This window comes from Alternaria conjuncta, assembly GCF_024043145.1.
Source record: "Alternaria conjuncta strain BMP 0040 chromosome Unknown scaffold_11, whole genome shotgun sequence".
NCBI classification, from domain to species: Eukaryota; Fungi; Ascomycota; class Dothideomycetes; order Pleosporales; family Pleosporaceae; genus Alternaria; species Alternaria conjuncta.
This window is the reverse complement of record NW_026250100.1, coordinates 1144583-1165017: the sequence shown is the minus strand read 5'-3', so window position 1 is coordinate 1165017 and position 20435 is coordinate 1144583. Positions and strand designations below refer to the sequence as shown.

The window sequence follows — 20435 nt, the reverse complement described above, 5'->3', positions numbered from 1 at the left end:
GCGTATAAAACGGGGTATAACTTCTAAAAGATGCCAACAAACACATACTCCGATACCGCAATGCCACCAGCTCCCAACCATCACATCCTTACGTCGCACCACCAACAGCAATCTTCTTCTTCACGGCCCTCATCTCCCTAACCGTACCCTCCTTCCCCAGCCCCCTCCCCACCTCAACAACAATCATCCTAACAAAATCTTTACTAAGCCAATAACTACTATGCGCGCCCAGCATAGTAAGATACTGTATCTCCAGCGGCCCACCACCATATTTCATATAATAATCAATCTGACCATTATCATTAAGCAGATACGCTCTCTTTTCCGCAATCTCCTCGCGCGTGAAATTGTGCGTTTCGAGCTCGACGTTGCTGGGCAGACGGATGGTGGTGGGTCTGTCGTTTGCGGCGTTGTTGGCGGAGGAGGTGGACGAGCGGAAGGGGTTAAGCGAGGCGAAATAGGATGTCGAGGCTGAGGGGATGGTGGTTTGTTTGAGCATTGAGGCGTAGACGACGTCGACGGTGGGGTTTATGCGGCAGGCGACGGGGTCGTAGGGGTTGATGATGTTGTAGATGTTGTCGACGGCCAGGCAGCCATATGTGCCTTGCTCGCCGGCGATGCCGGGGGCGGCATAGGAGTCGGCGCCGGGCTTCTCTTTGTCGCGACGGGGGAGTAGGTTTGCGGTTTTCATGAGGAGGAAGAGGCCGACGGGGCTGCCGCAGACGAAGAGATCGGTTGTGTTGAAGATGAATTGGTCTTGGGGCAGGTCCGCTTCGGGGAAGGATGGGTCGGTGAATTGCGGATCGACATAGGTTGGTTGTTGGCTGAGGATGTCAATGGCCATTACCGAGCCGAGCGAATGGGCGATCAGATGTACTCGCCCGTACTCTGCGAACCCAGGGTTATTTTGGCACCATAGGCGGTAGATGCGGTTCGCCTCTGTTATGCAAGCTGATATCATCTTGGGGTTGTGCATCGGTGAGAGGTAGTATGGGATGTCGAGCATGACATCGCTAACGATACCACGTACGGACGGCAGCGTATCGGGCGTGATGTCTTTGAGGGTGTATTTGTTCGCAGATGGGTCTTCAAGCTCGGGAGCCTCGGTGTTATCGACGTCGAGGGATACGCGGTGTCGCCAATTGACCTGCCTTGTGTTAGTACATTGATCGAAAATCACTGCGATGAGGACTTACTGGCAGACACATGACACCTCCCATATCCTTTCGCAGGTGCCGCTTGACGTCAGGAGTCCCAAGCTCGACGTTCATCTCTCTTCGAAAAGCGTTCATGGCGTGCGTGAAATGGAACGTCTCCATTCGTTCTGACAGCTTTTGCCCGATACCATGTATGACCAACACCAGGTCTGACACCTTCGGTCGTTCAGATTGCGCGAGGTCGGGGTCCGACTTCTGTCTTCGATACTGTGGCGCGCCACCTTGCGATGACGAGACACCTTCGCGTGCTGCTTGTGCCTTTGGCGAATTCTTGTTCGGATGTAGCTTGTCCCAGACGGCCTGGTCGAAACCGCGTACTACATGGACGCCGATCGCTCTGCCCTTGCGGATGTAGTTTGCTAACGGTCGTCGCCCGTAGTAGTCCGATGGTTGGAGTGCTGGCTTGAGGATGAAAGCTTCCTTGTCGTTAGAGTATATCACACCCGCTTTGAGGTATAGACGCTTTCTTCCATCGGCACCGTACTCCAGATCTCCCGCTGCTTTATGATCTGGACCCTCTGGACCTGTGGAGATGTCGATCAAGTCGCAGGCATTCTCCACGGTCTCTTTGCGCTCCTTCTCCGGATCATCATCCTCTTCGGGGAGGGTGCTTTGAACGAGACCTGCTGTTTGCATCATCTGTTGCGAAGTCGACGGCCTGCTCTCTGCTCTCCTCGGTCGCTCGGGCCAGAGGTGGTGTAGTATTTTCATCTCACCAAATGCACCGACTTCGACAGCACTGTTGAGCTCATCCGTCCACGTCTGCGTCCAGGGTCTCAGTTCGATGTATCCGGCTTCGAGCATGTTGGCGACTTCCACCTCGACAGGCATCATGCTGTCTTTGTAGAACCACGTTCCTCGGACTATCTGGGCGACGTCGCTAAGCGGTGACCAGTATATGGGCTCCATTCGTATTGACTCTGTGTCCATGACTACGTGATGTAGTCTTGAGACTCCCACGGGCACCTTCGCGGATGGCCCTGGTTTTGGCTTCGAGGACCTTCGTGCAGGCGCCTTATCCTTGGCCGTCGAAAGAGCAGGCTCCATGTCGTCATCCCACTTGTAGCTGTCCACTTCGTGTATAGTCGGCCGATGGCCTCCCTCCATAGGCGCAGGCTTCCACGACTTGGCCAGATTCCCTCTCGATGGGGCTCGGATGAACGGGGTGCCGGTCGTCGCAGGCTCAAGGGGCGATATTGGGCCGGGGTCGTAGGCCTTCAGCGAGCCAGACATGGACTGGCCGTAGCTGCCACCACCGGAGCCGGGTGTCTTCTTATCCACCAGCTCGGCAGATCTCGAGTACTGCCCTCTGCTCGATGACCGCCCAGACGGAATGTCTCGTCCCTGGATCGAGCCTTCCTCGCTCGAAGCACTAGCGCCTCTCTTCCTCTTCAGCCGCTCCACCGCCGGGTTGGTCGGCGTACCGCGTCCCGTCGCATCTTTCTCCCCAAACTCCTCGGTGTGCTTCAGGATCTTCTTACGCAGCTCCAGCCACGACTCCTGGATAGCTTCGTTGTCGTATTCGGAGAAGGGCCGCGGTGGCACTCTCTTCGCAGTCGAGGTGCCCGTGGGCGGCGGCGGGAGCGGAGACAGCGGGTCGTCTATAGCGAGCGGCGACGTGTAGAAGTAGCGGACGGGGATCGTGGGCGGGGCTTCGGTGTTGTGCAGGACCTCGCGAACGTACTGGTTCGCGCGAGACGATAGTGTGGGCTCGTTGCCTGCCATGACGTCTGGCGTGGGTTGGTGTGGGCGTGAGCTGCAACTTTCAAGAGAAGCAGTCGTGGAAGAATCCCATCATATCATGGTGCTAGCGTGTGTTCTTTTCCTCACGTGTGCATGCGAAGAAGACAGCTGGCGTGGACTTTGGTGGCAGCCTGAGGATGGATGTTGTTCCTTGTTGTTCTAGGGCGGTATATTTCCGATCACCATTCGGAGCACTGACGCAACCGCCGCGCTAAAACCGACGCGTGCCTCGACATGTGAACAGCCCTCCGTCAGCCGCCTCACCCACCAAACCTCTACACAGAACATCCACGTTTGCGCGAAATTGCGCCGAACCATCCGAAGTGGCATGTGCTCCAAGCTGTGCACGCAAAGTCTATACCGTTATTTCACAATGCTAACGATTCATAGTCATCAACCTAGACCATACATCGTGACCTTACCTGGATTTGGACATGGCACCGCATAAGTATTTTCGAGCAAACATTCTCACTAACTCTCTAAGCAAACCACTACATTCACAGCAATCTACTACGCGATCCACACTACACCACTATGTCGTCAACCACCACCATGACCATATCACCAAGAAAGGTACGTAACCAGCGTAACACGCTGTGCGTGTATACCCCCAAATCGCTACCATCTCCTCAACCCTTCATAAGCACCTTCGTGGATTCACCAAGAAAGCTGGGCAACACGCTGTGCGTGTCTACCCCCAAACCGCTACCATCTCCCCATCCCTTGGTAAGCGCCTTCGACGAACCACCAAGAAAGCTGGGCACATATGCTCCAAAACCACCACCCCCATCATCTCCCGGGCCTCTCATCGGCGTCCTCGACGAGCTCACCGAATACTACGACAGCGAAATCGCAGCGTGGGAAGCCAAATGTAGTGAACAAAAAGCCTGGCTGGACCACGCTTCCGAACTCATTGCCGAGTACGAAGAAGAAAGAATTGCTGGGATGGAGCATATCGGCTTCCTGACCAAGTCTCTGTACGCGTGCGAAAGAGAAAGGACTGCCGATAGAGAAGAGAGAAACTACCTGACACAGTGTTTATACGCTCTGACGCTAGTAGTATCGGTACTGCTGATTCGCTGAAACTACCAAGTAGAGGACATATCCGAAAGGGAACAAACTTTAGAGGTTATCGCTGCTACTGCAGCCAGACCCAAAGCTGAGAAGAGAGCAAGGAGTACAAAGCGGCAACGGTCGGTACGAAGATACCGATACGATATACCCTCCGCCTTAAGACGACGCGCTTGCTCGCTTGAGCACCACAAACAGGGCGCGCATAGCGTGTTGTGGATGAGCTGAGATCACAGCAGGTTCGTGACCAGCTCCGAGGCACGATTGTTGTGGTCTTCGAGACTAAGGCTGTAGAAGGGGAAAGGTGAGATGACCAGGAGACGAGGTCTTGGGTGAAAGAAGTCCAGTCCGGTGGTACATGGGCGGGCCCATATATGTAACACTTTGGAGACTAGAGTAAGGGGTGCGCCCAGAAAGGTACGAAGGTATCGTCGGACTAGTATGAAGCATAGTTTGGATTGCCTCAGGCGAAGATAAATATGACGATTCATGATGATATAAATTATGGGTATCTTTGTTACTCGCACACATACTTTTGCCCCCAACTCCCAAATACATAAAAAAAAAAGACCCATTTCACCTCCGACTCTGATTCCGCCACCCCAGCCCCGCCGCCCCCCTCGCAGCCAACCACTCATTCTCCGCCTTCCCACCACGTCCTCCAAGCAACGCTCCAACATTAACCTCCAACTCCCTCCAAAGCGCCTGCTCCACCTGCACCCCAAACTCCTTATCTTGACCATGACTCCCCAGCAACACGATTTTCCCCGGCGGCACACCCAATCCGCCCACAGCATGAACAACAGCTTCCTGCAGCTTCGCCCAGAACTTTGCGCGTGGGGCGTCGTAGACGGGGAGATTCCACCAGCCGAGATCGTTTCGCGCGACGTAATTGATCATGCGGGAGTGTGGGGTTGGTGGTTTGGTTTTGGAGGGGGAGCAGCTGGTTTCGTGCATGCTTGCGCTGAAGGAACTGGAGTCGAAGGCCAGGACGAGGATGTGTTGGTGTTGATGTGGGAGGGTTGCGGTGGCGCATGAGGCGTGTTCTAATCCAGCGTGGGTGGCATATGCTTCCGAGTATATCGAAGGGGTATCCTCCGATAGCGCGAGGCCGGCTGATAGTAAAGCGTTTTCAAAGTCCTTCTCATGGGATCCGTAGAAAGGGAATGTGACGGCCGATGTGATATTTGTGATTGGGTGGTTGAGTACATTTTCGAGGGTTGCGTGGACTAGTGACAGGAATTCTGTGAGGATTCTGCTGTCGTTTGGAGAATTTGATGTCGTCTGTGGTGTCATCCACCGCGACATTAGGTCTATGTATTCGGCATCTCCGGGGATTTGGGCCACGTCGATTGTTGTGCCGTTTGGGTATCGCGCAGCTGCTACTGCTTGTGATGTTGTGAAATGGACGCCGATGCTGGGAGGCGCATCAAGTCCTTCCGCGCTAGTGTGTTTGTCGAGGGGTTCTTCGACAATGGGTATTTGGGGGTGGTATCGTACAGCTCGTGCACTAGCCAAAGGCACAAGCAGAAGAAGACCGAAGAGTTTCATTTTGAAGTCGTGAGATGAAGATTGTTTACAAAGAAAGAAGAGAGCGTAAGGAACCGACTACAACAAAGAGCGGACCCGAGTATTCGTAGGATCAGGTGCAGAAAGAAAGGATGGCACAGCGTGAAAGAGCGACGGTGGTGAGTGGAAGAAGCGGCAACGACAACGGCGGTACGCTCGTCGTCCCCTCACCCCATCAACGGGGCGACTCCCGACGCCTTATAGGAGTCGTCCAAAGACATCCGATCGTACCGTCAAGGCAAAGAGGATCCGAGGTTCTGGTCAGGGACTTGTGGATCCGCCCACTGTTCCGTGGGCACTAGGGGTACACGAGCTAGCCCGGCGTGCGATCGGTCCAACCTAATGGCTTCAAAGAACCCCTCTCCGGGTCCCATGCAGGACGAAAAATGCGTTCCTGGGTCTCGGTCACCGCATCTTGACCCCTCCGTTGGCACTCAACATGTCGGACAGCGAGCAAACGTGGGCGCGTAAACAGCTGTTGTGAAGCTGTTGGAAGCGCGCAGCCCAGGTGTCAGGTCGGCAGGGACCGAAAATAGAAACTCGCCCAGACCCGGCACGCTCGGCACTACTAGAAGCTTGTCCTACCCCTCTCTCGTACTTTTCGCTCCCAGCTATGGCAGAACAAGACTCGGGCGAGCCTTGGCACATGTATTGATTGCTCATATCTTCTCCGCAAACGGTTCGAGGTCGAGTCAACTACCTGCCGTCTCATCGCGTGCGCGATTGCGATACGAAGGGGCGCTAGAGGACCCTGACATGCGCGTGATACTCGCGTTGTACGGAGCAAATACGCTGCATCAAGATTTCTGTATAACATTAGGTGCAGGTGTCGTGAGTCTAGGTGCCTCTTATGAGTTCAACAGAGTCGCGTGGTAAGGCCCAACTTCGGTTTGGGCATGTATACGAAAAGTTCTTCGCAACTATCGATAGGCGTCCTGCCGTTGCTGCCACCATTGTGTGGCGCATTTTAAACCCGACAGCGGGACGCGTTCCGTTAGCTGCTCTCACGCGTCGTTCAAAGCAGAAGGTACAAAGGAGCTCATTCCGTCTGAGCCGTACTGACTATTGAAAGCGCGAAAATGATACGATCGGTACACTTCATGCAATGTGCGGAGTACATACTTCAACATTAATACGCCTTGAGCAAATGTTCACGTTGGCCTAGCACTACACAGAGTGCTCACCTCCAGGAGTTCGTCCCTGGAGTGTTCTCTTCTTCGAACCCGTCTAATGGCTTTAGAAAGCCATATTAGCAAAGCACATCAACATTTCTTCCTCAAGGTTCTCGCAAGCAAGAACACCCAATGAAAAAAAAAGAGTCGCGCCAGCCAGAAGTAGTGCGAGATACTGGCGGCACTGTGGCCTCGAGGTATGAGCGAGCTCAGGGACCTTGGGGTCGAACTACAAAAATAAGAGTAATGGATGATCCGCCAGTAGCGGAATCATAGTTATTACACTATGAAGAACAGATACTACACTTGATTCTAAGCCAGATTGGCAAAGAGAGCTGATGAGCGGATGAGGGACGGGGGATGGGGGGGTTTATATAGACGATGGGGGTGGGGCCGTGCGGCGTTAGGCGGGCGCACGTGAGACTGCTGCCTGGCCAAGGGGTTGCACTGCTGCGCACGTGTTGCGCTGTCGCCTACATCTCGAAGATCACGGCTGAGCGTGTCGCTTGCTTGTTGCCGTCTTTGCTGGCAAAAGAAAAAAAGGCGTGACCGCGAGTCTGGATGGAATCTCTCGTATATATTCGACGGGAAAGCAACCGACAGCGACGCACCTCAAAGCTACCACGATCATTCCGCATCTCAAAGTAACATCGATGATCAGCCCGCACCACGGACAGGCTCCATCCTGATTCAAAGGCTCATTCTCTTCTTCGTCGTCAAGATGACTAGGTAGATATTAATCTCTGCCTAGATAGTTCGATACGTCATTCACGGTTGGCATACTTCCGCCACTCTTCTCACTACCGGCATAACCATGTATACCCCGACACGCCCCACTGTCTACACGTCCGATTTCCGTGTCTACCATCCCATCCTCTATCAGATTAATCGGGTACTCGTCATGCTCATCTCCAATCTTGTTCCTCAGCCTAGAGCCCCCGCCGATAGTTGCAGGATGGCTCACTTCGTCCGAGGGGCTGACTCTGTTGGAAGACCACAGACGGGTAGGAGATATCAGTCTGAGGAGCGGGCGGAGAGTCATGATGCAGCAGTTGATGATGGCCACAGCAGGCTCGGCGACGGACCAGAAAGCCGCGTCGGTCATTGCGTAGGGTAGGTTTTTAGTGTTGCCTGCGGTATGAAGGAGGTCGAAGATAACGACGATACGAAGGATGGAAATGGCCGTAACACTACGATTTAGATTAGCTGACATGAACTAGACAAGCAGCTCCAAGAGTCTCGTACAGTAGACCTATTGCAAAGATCGCCACCAAGCCAATCTTGGCACCACGAGTCATTTGTAGTTTTCGGATGAATGGTATGGGTAACAGGATGATGATCAGATCGGTTATCATGTTGAAGATGCCAGTCGCAACGAACGCCGTGCTGTGTTTGTGATCCGGGCAGTACTTTTTGGCCAAAAGAGGGTTCCAGTTCGCCTCGAGAGGCGTACACAAAAGAAAAGTCGCAAGCATGCTACCGAGCCAGTACGCAACGACCAAGCCCATGCATATCCAAACCCAGATACGATGTTCCTTTAGTGTGAAAAAGCGTAAGTAGAACAAGAGGTAGGATAGCTTGACGCTGGAGACGGCGGCGTAGTACACGGCTTGGTAAGCTATGAGCAGCTTAGCTAGAAAGATGCTGTTGGCAATGGGTAGTTCTTTGGTCTGGTATCCCATCCCGTAATTCGCGTCTGTGATGTGCATTGCGAGCATGCCTGCGTTGCTGGTTAGTGTCCCGGTCCAACGGTATGGTATCGCATCGTGTGGGCGTTGCGCCCTGACCGGCTTGTACCCACCAATAGTGAAGATCAGTGAAACGACTGCGGCAAAGTCATCCCACCTACAGCTTTGTCAGATCATGTGACCCTGGGCAGATATTGTCAGTCTTCACATACCATATCTTAGTCCCGCAGATGCGTCTCGTAATGAACCGCAACACAACGAGTATGGTAGCAAAACCGACGAGGGAGATGTTCGCAGCCAAGTGCCTTGTGACGAGATCGGAGTGGAAGATATTCGTCTTCGTCAATGGATCAAAGGGTAGCATGTTGGCAAACGAATATGGTGTTCTAGATAGTCTTGGGAAGATATGGGACGAGATGCTGTTATTTGAGAACTGATTGTTGTTTGATATAGCAGAATCATCTCGCCCCCGCATGCATTCGATAAGCCGACAAAGTAGATGGTGTGGTTGGAAAACGCCATGGCATTGGCTCAAACCACTCGCAATTTGGCGAGCGTAATGGCATACTACCTTATACGGCCCCGAGGGGCTATGCGCAAGGCAGAGAATATGTTGCTGCGCAGTGCATGCGACACATCCCCATGCTTATGTCAAACAACAAGATCTTTTACGGAGGTGGATGCACGTCAGGATTCAATAAGCAGGTGTATTTTTCTGAAAGACAAGAGACGAATCGCCATCGAGCTACGATAGCGATTGTCGGGTGTATATGCCTAGGTCGAGTCAGCTCGGGCTTATTTAGGCTAGTGTGGAAAGCTTGTCCTGAGAGGACTGCACTTCGCATATTAGTTGACAGCCCCATTCAGCTGGCAATCTCATGTCAGCTTACAGTCTCAAGCTTGCCTACTCCATGCTTTTATGACGTCTTTCCCTGCGGAGCGGTCCGTTCAGCGAATTGTACGATCAATAATAATAGGACGGGCATTCTGCAGAAAGTTGTGTCACCAAAGGCCACCGGGATTGCACCAAGCACTGTTGTCGAAAAGGCTGTGAAGGGCGCGTTGCGGCATTGGTTGAAGACCATGCCCCGCAGTCGCGCACGCGAGCGGTACCGTAACATTCGTCGGATCTTGCGTGCAATCTTGAAGCTTCGTCAAAGAGAGTCGTGCGGGTCTTTATTGTGCGGATGTAATTACATTGTGTTGCCAGGTAGATGCAACGGTATCTAGATGCGTGGAATGAAAAGTGAGCCGCTTGCTATCGCGTCGATTAACCACAAGAAAATCGTAACTGGAGCACTTCTGCTTTGGCTAGAGACGTTTCGAGGCTGCAGTGGAGCGCGGGCGGGACCGGGCCTTGAGGCTGCAAAGCTTTCCGGCTCCGCGCCCTCACCTGGAGGGATACTAGCCGTATCAATCGCGCTCTGTCTTCTATCATCAAGCAAACAGGTGGATATTTTGCAAGTTCGCGACAAGATAGGCGCTCGGCATACCGTTGTGGACCCGTATACCCCGGCCCGCAGCCTTAGTGCCTCCCAATCATCGCTTGCCGTCTGCCGAGGGAGTAGCCGCCCGTTGCGTGTTGAGACCACGATGAGTCCAGATCAATAGTCCTTTCTCTTTTCAGAAGGTCGTCGATCCTATGGCGGGACAGCCGCTTAGGCTTTCGCTTTGTACTGCGATGGTCGCACAGAGTCTCCCTCGTGCCACCATAAGCACACAGATTTACCAATCGACAGCATGCACATCGGTTGCGTTACATCCATCGATGCGCTTTCCACGAGAGCGCCAGACTTCATCGTCATTGGCGGCGGTATCGGTGGGTTGGTGGTTGCCAATCGTCTGAGCGAGGATGCGGACAAGAGCGTGCTACTGATCGAAGCTGGCGCCAACCGACAAGGAGATCCCAAGATCGACACTGTTGGTATGCTTTCAACGCTTTATGGGGATCCTGACTATGATTGGGACTTCATGTCTGAGCCTCAGGTGAGTCCAGCGGCACGATGCCATGTTGCCGTGAAAAAGAACATCGAACCCAACTGACAATCGGGCTTGTAAGACACACGTCAACGGTCGCCAGATCCCGCATCCCCGAGGAAAAGTTCTTGGTGGATCTTCAGCCATCAACTTTGGCGCGATCGTATATCCGTCAAACGCCAACTTTGAAGCCTGGAAAGCACTCGGAAACGAGGGCTGGGACGCTGCCGGAATCGCACCGTACCTTCGCAAGTTCAGTCGCTTCACACCACCGAGTGCGGAAACGAAAGACCTCCTCAACATAGACTACATTAACGAGGAGCTGCATGGAAAAGACGGCCCTGTCCCCGTAACGATTCCAGACGTGTATGGGCCATTCCAGGCCTCGTGGGCCAAAACCCTGGACAAGATGGGTTGGTGCAACACGGATGATCCTATTGAGGGCGAGAAGTTGGGTACATTCGCGTGCGGATTGTCCATCGATGACGAGACGAAGACTCGCGGCTATGCAGCGTCAGCATACTACACCCCAGAAGTTGCGAAGAGACCAAATCTCGAGGTCTTGACGGAGGCATTCGTCGAAAAGATACTGACGAAGGGCTCTGACGGTTCTGTAGAGGCGACTGGTGTGAGTGTGCGAACAAAAGATGGATCGAACCATGAGGTCGTAGCGAAGAAAGAGGTCATCCTTTCTGCGGGAGCCATTCAATCACCGCAAATCCTTGAGCTTTCCGGAATCGGCCAGAAAGAGCTTCTTAAAAAACATGGTATACCGGTAGTTCTCGATAGCCCTGGTGTGGGTGAGAACCTCCAAGACCACGCCATCTCTGCTCCTTCTTTTGAGATCGCCGACGACCAGTTCTCTGGAGACATCATGCGCGATCCGAATATCGTTCAGGCCGTACTCCAACAATACATGACCACCAAGACCGGCCCGCTCGTCGGTATCCCGATCAGCATGACCATGCTTCCGCTCGTCGACTCCAATGGCCGCATTAGCCACGAAGAAATCGCAAAATTGACAAAAGAATATATCAACGACAAGGAACTGCCACTCTGGAAGAAGAAGCAGTACGAGCAGCTTGAGAAGCAAATCCTAGGCCCCAAGGAAGCAGCAGGGTACGCGATGATGCTGCCACTGCAGTTGAACATCTCTTCTGGTGTTACGCAGATGAACGCATTGCTTGCGCCAAGTCATCCCAACAACTTCATCACAATAATGGCAGTCAACAATCATCCCTTCTCACGTGGCTTCTGCCACATCCGATCAGCGGATCCGAAAGAAAAGCCCATCCTAGACCCCCAATATCTTTCTCATCCGCTGGATCTAGAAATCCTCGCCCGGTATACGCAATACATCGAGACCATCGTCAAGACCGAGCCGTTCGCTTCTCTTCTCAAGCCAAGTGGAAGGTTGCCGGAGGGTAAAGAAGCTAAGGATTTGGATACGGCGAAGGAGATCGTCAAAGAGCGATTATTGAGCACGTTTCATCCGACCGGTACATGTGCGATGATGCCGAGGGAACTGAATGGAGTTGTCGACAGCAGATTGAAGGTATACGGAACAAAGAACCTTAGGGTTGTCGACGCGTCGATCTTCCCGATGGAGACGTTGGGTAATATACAGGCGACGGTGTATGCAGTGGCGGAGAAGGCAGCCGACATCATCAAAGAGGACTGGAAGATGTGATGGCGATATGCAAGTACATCCGTATAAGGAGTCGAGATCAGCCTATTCTAGCACTATCATCACATGCCCACGAAGCGCGAAAATGGCTTCTGAACATTGTTAGAGAAAGACATACAGGCGATGTTCGAATTGACTTGCTCGACTTGTTTGTTTTCAGCTCTGCTTACCACGTCGACCAACCACGCTCAATCGCTTGCTGATACGGCTCGAGCGTGATGTTTTGCGTATCGCCGTTGGAAAGGTAATACATATCCTCGCCCGCATGCTGCGGGCCAACACCATATTCTTCACCCTTTTGAAATGCTCGTAGATCGACTCGATTTGGCGGAAGTACACCATCAACCGCACATTCTTCCATTACTTCCTCGGCCAATACATGAAGCTTTTCTTCGGGGAGAGGATCGAAGCTTATACCGCGTGCAGGCTGCTTGTCCGTGCTCCAGTTGGCTCCTTGGTAGCTGTAGAGACGCCCTTGTAGCCAATCGCAATTTTCGTATTGTATGTAACTCGGTACGAAGCCAGGTAGACTACCGCTGGGAATGATGGATGTCTCAAAGTGTATGATCTGGCTCGGATAGTCGCCTCGGTGGCGTTTCTCTTCGAGATAGTGGGCAATGCAGGCTTTGTCGCATTCTTCAACCGTTACATTAGGCATGGGCAGGAAATGTAACTCCAGACGGTAGGGACATCCATAGGCAAAGTACGGAGTGTCTCGGATGAGAGCTTCGAGAAGTTCGACCGGCTGAACATTCCCTGGATTATTTTCCGGATGGGTGAAATAGACGTGGAAACTGTAGAGCGGTGGAAGCGGACATGTTTGTCTGCCTCTGAACACCATGAGCGCCTCTTTGCCAGCATGGTCGGTGAATGGAAGAACGTGTATTTTGACGCGATATATGCGACCCATTTTCCCCAGCCCTCCGCTCATGGTCGCGCTGTTTTCGTCTCTCTTTAGGATTGAGCGGGTTGTTGCAGGCTGAGGAGACTGATTCACGAACGGGATGGGAAGGCGCGTTGGTGCCTAGTCGCGGAGACGCCAGCGCACGTGCAGGACCAAGGCTAGCCGAATTCATCAGCCAAGCTAGCGGGAGGCATCTCAGGTTATGTCTGATCACGTCTCGGTTGTACGTGAGTGTGTTCAGGTGTGATGTGCGCGACCTTCCGCACTGTTTCAATAGTTACGCAGTTTGCCTGTGGAGAGGACGCTTCTTGGTGGCTGGCTTTCGTCATGACTCCGCACGTACACGGAAGGGACTGCAAATACTTTATCGAGACATGGCTGATAGTGCTCTGTTTGGACTGCACGACACAAGCGGGAGAACAGAGAGCTGGAACGCGTAGATAATGAAGAACAGTACCCGTTTTCTGGTGTTGTGATGGTCCACGGGTGCGACGCGTCGATGCGAGTGAGGCCGGGCCGGTGACGCGTTGGTCCGTGCTGACGGGCAAGCCGTGAAATCCCGCTAGGCAGCATCACGTGTCAACTGGAGCCTTGGCTTTGGGGAACGCTCAACTTTTGGTTCACAGCCAGCAGTAGCACGCCTTCGCATCTGCTCTCGGTTTATCGCGACTACCGCAGTCTTACTTCTCCCACGACTCCATCCTTACATTAATTCTCCGCGCATCCAAGCCATAGCCGACGAAACAATGGCCGACGGTGAAAATCCCCTACTCATCGACGATATCAGTCAGGCTGACCCGAACAAATATCATCCGTCCGACGTTCTACTCTACAAGTGGTATACCGCCGAGCAAATACGTGGCAGCCCAAACCGTTCAGCACTCTATGCGTCAGCTATTATGCGAGAGACCTCGGGGGAGGTACCACCCCGAGTGCCGTGGCCTCTTCCATTTCCTCGTCCGCGCGAGCAATTGGAGATTGGTGTCGAAGAGTGGAGAGAAGCAAGTCTGCGCATCATTGACCAGCGTATCGCACTCTACGACTCAAAGTCCTCCGGAAAGCGTTCCCCACTTGCGATCCCTCCGGCCATATCGGACAATAGGCATGGCCTCCCCCATCGCGCCTTGGCTATCAAGGAGCTGCTTGAGCAGATACTCCGATACGCCACGCCAAGCACACAGTACGCTGCATGGAACGTTTCGAAAGGTTGGAGAGATATGGTGAGATACATCCTTCAAACTCAATTCCGTATTCCATATCCGTGCGGACCTGTCGAGTATGGTGACGCTATTCAGCCTGACCTGAACTGGTTGCAACCATCCGACTCCGAGATCGCAAGGTTTCAGGAAATCGTGGATCAACTGCTGCAGAACTCATATTGCGGGTTGTTCCCCGACTCCTTCTTCCCGGCACGGCTGTCGCATGCAGACAAGCTGCCACTGTCGACATTCGATGAATTCGCTGCATTCTGTGAATGTGTTCTCCCAGTAGAGTCTACGGCAGCGCCTCTTTCTCGAGATGATGGACCTTGCTGGCAGGATTTGAGTCAATTCGAGGTAAACCCACACTTCACCGACCGGTTTGGGGATAGTCTGCAGCCGATGGATGGTGGCTACGCTGTTACTATAACGCCGGAGCTACAGCTACATCTGAGACATCAGGCATTGATGCCAGAGCTGAACGAGCTCGTTCACACCATGTTCCTTACGAATCCCCCATGTAAGGGCTTGGGCATATACGCCTTTGGTCCGGAGACGAGATTCAGAGACTTAGAACTACTTGAAAGAGTCCACAACGTGGACGGCATTCGTATTGGAGATATCTTGCCACGAATCCGGCAGCATCTCCCCGTGGCGATTGAGCGCTGGCGCTATAGATCTCTCTCTATGCGCGAAGTAATTGCGGAAGAGTCGTGGATCAGAATGTCGTCTGACTCGGAGAAACTCTCAAAGTGGACTGAACCTGGCCTTCCGCAACTCCTGTTCTTTCTCGAGTCAGCGGATCATAATGAATTTGATCCAACGTTCGCACAAGCCCTTTTTCAAACTCGCGATTCCTGGATCGAGCGCGAGGCACAGTGGAAACGACCTATCTGAAGTCTACGTCACCTTTGGACTTGTCAATCTTCGTCTTGGTTTGAATGTACACTGTAGCGCAACGGGTTTAATCCGTTCCTCTTACGAGATATAGGCACCGACAAGATGAGATGAGATGAACAAACCGATGCTGATGACGCGGCGAGTTCATCTTACATGACCTCGGAGTGCGACACCTCTCTGTAGCCTCAAAAAACAACCCCAATTATCCATCCCACGCTCCCTTCCTTTTAGTGACAAGATTAGCCACACTTACATTAGTCACATTTAGTCGTACACCCACCACACCACCCATCACACTATGCAGTTTATGTTTCCCTCGTGGCAGCCTCAGCCTACGTGTCTTATTTTCCTTTTCCGTTCGGCGTCCGCGCATCCGAACTCTTGGGGAAGGAAAACAAAGGAGAGAACCCGGAGTCCCCCAAGATGGCTCGCACGTCACTATGCGCGCAAGACGAGATTAGGACGGGGGGTTCAATTACCCGGCTGATCTGGTATCGGGTGCTGGATCGGGAAGGGGGTGGTAGATGGAAGTCTAGCATTGCCTTCGCATGGACGCTAGAGGATGGAAGGGGTTGGTGATGAGGGAGTCGGAGTATGTACCCGCAGTTTTGAAATGAGTAATCGGATGCGCAAGATCCATAGTGGGTATCTTCCAAATAGAATGCTCAGGAGATATTCGCTGGAAATGTCTGGCTACCCCTTTGGACCCAGTGTACCATCGCGACTAATCAGTCGGCAGATCGGAATAACCGCTGCACTGACGATATGGCGATGCTAGAAAGAACTTTAACACAGCTTCCAGGCAACCAGCACCGTGCCTCCAACCCGGAAGAACTACCGATGGGTGACGACGTGATGAACCGTGAGTAATCGCGGGTACCTGTGCAAAGCATGACGAACGTGATATCAGTGCTCGACTACCGATGTAGTCGCCATGGGACATCGCTGATGAGTGTGGCTTCGTGATCGTCGGCGACATGGGTTGACCAGGGGAGGCGAGATGGCCTGAAGAGAGTCGAGACGTTCATCACATCGTATCGTGTAGTTATTCGCTGATATTCTGAAAGGATGTGACGAGTCAGCACACTGAAGGACGTGCAGACGCGCATACCCTTCCGCGTGGCACTTGCAAGGAAGGGCCAGAGCATGTCGAGCCGATATAGTTGCCGCCGTCTTCGGGGAATTTCCTAGGTGCTGTATTAAGTTGTAGCTACTTCACTACCAAGATTGCAGTGTGGATCGGACGCGATGGTCGTGACAATTATCGATCACCGTGGATATCATGACCACGTCTCTGGCCGTGATGCATTCCTGTGGACTTGTAACGTCCTTGTTGAGAGCGATGACCCATGCTGAGGACGTTTGTAGTCTTCAACGGTGTGATGCTAGGGCCAATAGCTGGTCAATTGGAAGCCGTCCCGCAGTCGCATATCGAGCCGTTAGGACATGACTGGTGTTGTAATGCTCTGAATCAGTCCTGATATGGCGCAATCAAAACACACTTCCGAGGAGTCAACAACATGTTGAGCGACGAAAGGGGACATCGATCAGCTTGGACATGTCGTGGACGTCCAATCGTATGCTGTAGCCGGCACCAGACGGGAAAGGGAAGCTTTGTCACTTAGCCGCTGTGGTTAGCGGGTCTCTAATTCGAGGCCGTACCCCACAGCACTGGACCCACGCGGGTGCCGAGATAGGGACAGGAGCTGAGCCCGTGTTGTGGGAGTGGTTTTTGGTAGCCAATACTTGGGGAGCTGAAAAGTAAAACCGTTGCCAACGAGCGGGCACGGTGGCCTCTGTATACACGACGTCGTGTGCATGTCGGTAGATGAGATGCATGTGCATGCCTCCAGGGAGTGGAGCACAGCCGCGGAAGGATCATTAGTGTTTTGACGGTGGAAGTACGTAACGGCTGAGTATTCCCAAAGGCCAGGAATTGCTGGCGGGGAAGCGGCTTGGATAGAGTGATCTTTGCAAGGAAGAGGGGTGAAGTCTTCACAGGACCGGGATCAGGTTTCTTGAGTGCGGAAGTCAATCGAGGCCTCGTACGTCCAATTCGAAGTTTCTGCGTGGCGCAATGGATGCCGTCTGAGGCGCCCGCATAGGCGTCCCTGGTCTTAATGGGTCTCGTAATGTGGATCGCGTGAGTCTCGAAACAACAGCCATGTGTACCTGAGGGTAGGCTGGATCGGGGATACCGCTTACTGTGGCTCCTCTGATCAAAGACACAACGTGCTGACGACACACAGTGGGTAGGTGGTACCGAAGACGCGACGTCACCAAGACAACTAGACAGCGAGAAGACGTCGGCGAGTAGGTTAGGTGGAAGAAGCGGCGGGCGGAGTATTGCCAGCCACGAGAGAGCGGAGACAGCAACAGGCGCCGTCAATGTCCCGCATCCGCAGGGCATCGCGCAGAGCGAAGGCGGATCACACTTTGTCGTGATGCGGTGAGGTTATTCGTTGTTGAGATAGACGAGGCCGGGGGTGGCCCCTGCTGCTAGGCGGGCGATCCGAAAGCGCTTCGCCACGACGGGCGAAATCTCAACGCTGGACCCTTCGATCTCTGCTCACGACACGCGACAATCGCGCGATGGTGGGAAAAGCAGCATTGCGGCTTGCCAGAATGCGGTAGTCTAGAGGACGCCGCTGGTCTCCCAAAGTATCGGCTCATATACGGGCCTCCAAATCAGGTTGTCCTGCGGCAAAACGTCCAGACGCCGGATTCGGTACTACTGCTCAGCTACCCCGGCTCCGGGACAGCGATTGGCCATGCGTGGAATGCGTCTCTACCCACTGATGAGCCGCAGCAACAACCTGCCTGAACCCAGTCACATTAACGCTCCACAGTCAGCTCCCGGCTACTGGTCACCTATCCACACTATTCATTTGTACCAGCAAGTCACAGCGCGAGCTGAAGGGACTACCGACGTCGCTGGTACCTGGACCCCTGCGGGCGAAACCGACACCATTCCGTACCCGCAACGGAGCTCCCGTGGTGCACTGCCAATGGTGCTGCGCAGATGAGCTTTCTGTACTCCAGCATACCATGCTTCCCAACGATGGCCAAGCCCCACTGGAAGTCGAGCCTTTGTGCACGGCGCAGCTGGAGCATACGGGTGGAGATCTGGCTCGCCCTGAGTGAAGGTTATATTCCTGTCCATTCCCAGTCCCGTGCTCTTTGGACGCTGGTGACGCCCGTTCCTCAGTCTCATCCTACTATCGATTAACATCGATTAACAAACGTTCACGGCTTTCGAAACACATACGCCAGCACCATGAGGTCTCCCCCGCCCGAGGTCCTTGCGACATGGCCCAAGCCGAACTACGTCGACCCCGTCACGAGGGGCTCAGGCCTGATGATTGTCGAGTTGACATTATTACCCATCGCTATGATTGTCGTCTTCCTTCGACTATGGGTACGGATAGCATGGCTCAAGAAGAGCTGGTATGACGACTACCTTATGATCGTGGCAATGGTCTTCAGCATTGGTACGGAACCCGAACTTGTCATGACTTTCATCCTCTAATTCCCTCTACAGGCACAACAGTAATCGTCATCATGGCATCCCAACTGTATGGTTGGGATCGCCACGTTTGGGACCTCAAGCCGCACGAGCTGATGGTCGGTAGACAGGTACGACAATGTGCAACCCGTGTCACCACACGCTGATATTGACGGCTTTAGGCTTCCATGGCAGGCCAAACACTATTCGTCCTGGCCTCTTCCACCGTTAAGATGTCCATCCTCATCTCGTATTTCCGCATCGCGCCAGAGAAGTCGCTCTTCCGCAAGCTCGTCTGGGCAACCTTTGCCCTCGTGTTCGCCGCCTTCGTCGTGTTCATGGTCGCACTCTGGGTACAATGCATGTAAGTACATCCACGTGATCAACTTAGTCCAGTGCTGACAACCACAGCCCAATCTCCAGCTACTGGACACTGCAAGCCGACCACCGCGACTGCATCCCTGAAGGACCGCCACTGGTTGTGCAAAGTGTTCTCAACGTCGTGACCGACTTCATGATCTACGCGCTACCTATCCCCACGCTCTTCGGCCTCTCGTTACCGACCACCCAGCGTATCGGTCTCGTCATTCTCTTCTCGGTCGGCGGTGTCATCGTTGTTGCAAGCAGCTTCCGCGCCTACTGGGTCCACTACACCCTCTTCGAAACATACGATGCCACGTGGGAGGGATACCAGATCTGGGTCTGGACCGCGATTGAAACAAACGTCGGTGTCATCTGCGGGTGCATTCCAGCACTCAAGCCTCTGCTCTTCCCGCACCGGGCAAGGCAGCAAGGGTCCAAGTACGGCAACAACTCTCAAAACAGCAGAAGGAAAGAGAAGATCACGCCTGTCCTGGACCAAGTCGAGATGGACACGCGGAAGCTCACGGGCGACGATGAGACGCGGCCCGGGACCGCCATCACCCCGGTCCACTTCCGTGCGCCCTCGGAACGACCGATGAGTGGCGATACCGACGATACCGATAAGAGCCGGTTCGATATCGATATAGAGCAACAAAAAAGCTTCATGTACTGATCGCGAGGCGCAGTACTTTTCACATTACTTAGTTTAATATGCGCATCCGTTCAGCGAGCGATGTTTCAGCTTTCTGTAGGCAGCAGACCCACAAAGAGCCTCTTCTCTTCAACTCACCTCACTACATCTCTTTCCTTTCTCTTTTCTCTTGTCAATACCCGTCGGATACGACAGTTGGGCGGTTTCTTCAAATTTAGCGAGTTCGAGCTCTTAGAAGCAGCTTCTTCTTCTCGTCGCCTAAAAGGCGTCGAGCATGATAGCGAATCATACGATCACTACACTCTCTTGGCTGTCGCTTCTTTTATGTTTGGCCTCTGATTCGTTCGGTGTCGACGTGTTCTCGCGACGCGCAACAACCATGCCGCAACTTCTTTTTTCGTCTCGCGAAGACTGCGCCACCGGTTGAAACTGAAGGTGCGCTCACTGTCGCATTGCTTTGCCCCAGTCGTGCCGAAGCGAAGCAAACTATTTAGAGGTCGTCGACTGCTTTATTTCGGGCAATTGGGATTTCACGGAAAGATATTGCCGAAGCGGTCATCATGCGGTGAGATCATTAAATCGGGGGCTGGTTCGTCATGCCGTGTGCATTGAACATCGTCGAAATGAACAGACAGGTTGGTGGTGTGGAAGAGTTGGAGCATGGTGCGACGGCAGAACTTTGCTTTTCTTCTATCCCAGCTGGACCCTGAGTTTGTCGCTTCAACCTCGTGAAATTGGGCTGGCGGTCGGTCTGTGCAGCGAGCATGTCGTCATTCTGCCAACTTACC

General features: G+C 53.4%; 6 protein-coding genes across 6 annotated transcripts; 4 read left to right on the top strand and 2 right to left on the bottom strand.

Moving 5' to 3' along the window:
* Positions 1–88: 88 nt before the first annotated feature.
* J4E85_007923 (uncharacterized protein) lies at positions 89–2942 on the bottom strand (the record flags this gene model as incomplete). Its single annotated transcript, XM_051472153.1, has 2 exons — positions 89–1147; positions 1197–2942. 2 exons carry the CDS (start codon positions 2940–2942, stop codon positions 89–91), a joined length of 2805 nt encoding a protein of 934 aa, XP_051324350.1.
* Positions 2943–3512: 570 nt separating this feature from the next.
* J4E85_007922 (uncharacterized protein) lies at positions 3513–4043 on the top strand (the record flags this gene model as incomplete). Its single annotated transcript, XM_051472152.1, is given in 2 exon segments — positions 3513–3533; positions 3546–4043. The coding sequence occupies 2 exon segments, from the start codon at positions 3513–3515 to the stop codon at positions 4041–4043; spliced, it is 519 nt and encodes a 172-aa protein (XP_051324349.1).
* Positions 4044–7974: 3931 nt separating this feature from the next.
* J4E85_007921 (uncharacterized protein) lies at positions 7975–8824 on the bottom strand (the record flags this gene model as incomplete). The annotated part of the gene is made up of 2 exons (XM_051472151.1): positions 7975–8617; positions 8673–8824. 2 exons carry the CDS (start codon positions 8822–8824, stop codon positions 7975–7977), a joined length of 795 nt encoding a protein of 264 aa, XP_051324348.1.
* Positions 8825–10200: 1376 nt separating this feature from the next.
* J4E85_007920 (uncharacterized protein) lies at positions 10201–12127 on the top strand (the record flags this gene model as incomplete). Its single annotated transcript, XM_051472150.1, has 2 exons — positions 10201–10446; positions 10520–12127. The coding sequence occupies 2 exons, from the start codon at positions 10201–10203 to the stop codon at positions 12125–12127; spliced, it is 1854 nt and encodes a 617-aa protein (XP_051324347.1).
* A 1647-nt stretch (positions 12128–13774) lies between these two features.
* On the top strand, positions 13775–14333 carry J4E85_007919 (uncharacterized protein; the record flags this gene model as incomplete). The annotated part of the gene is made up of 2 exons (XM_051472149.1): positions 13775–14208; positions 14324–14333. The coding sequence occupies 2 exons, from the start codon at positions 13775–13777 to the stop codon at positions 14331–14333; spliced, it is 444 nt and encodes a 147-aa protein (XP_051324346.1).
* A 4071-nt stretch (positions 14334–18404) lies between these two features.
* Positions 18405–19668, top strand: J4E85_007918 (uncharacterized protein; the record flags this gene model as incomplete). The annotated part of the gene is made up of 4 exons (XM_051472148.1): positions 18405–18618; positions 18669–18763; positions 18815–18996; positions 19044–19668. 4 exons carry the CDS (start codon positions 18405–18407, stop codon positions 19666–19668), a joined length of 1116 nt encoding a protein of 371 aa, XP_051324345.1.
* Between the last annotated feature and the right edge of the window lie 767 nt (positions 19669–20435).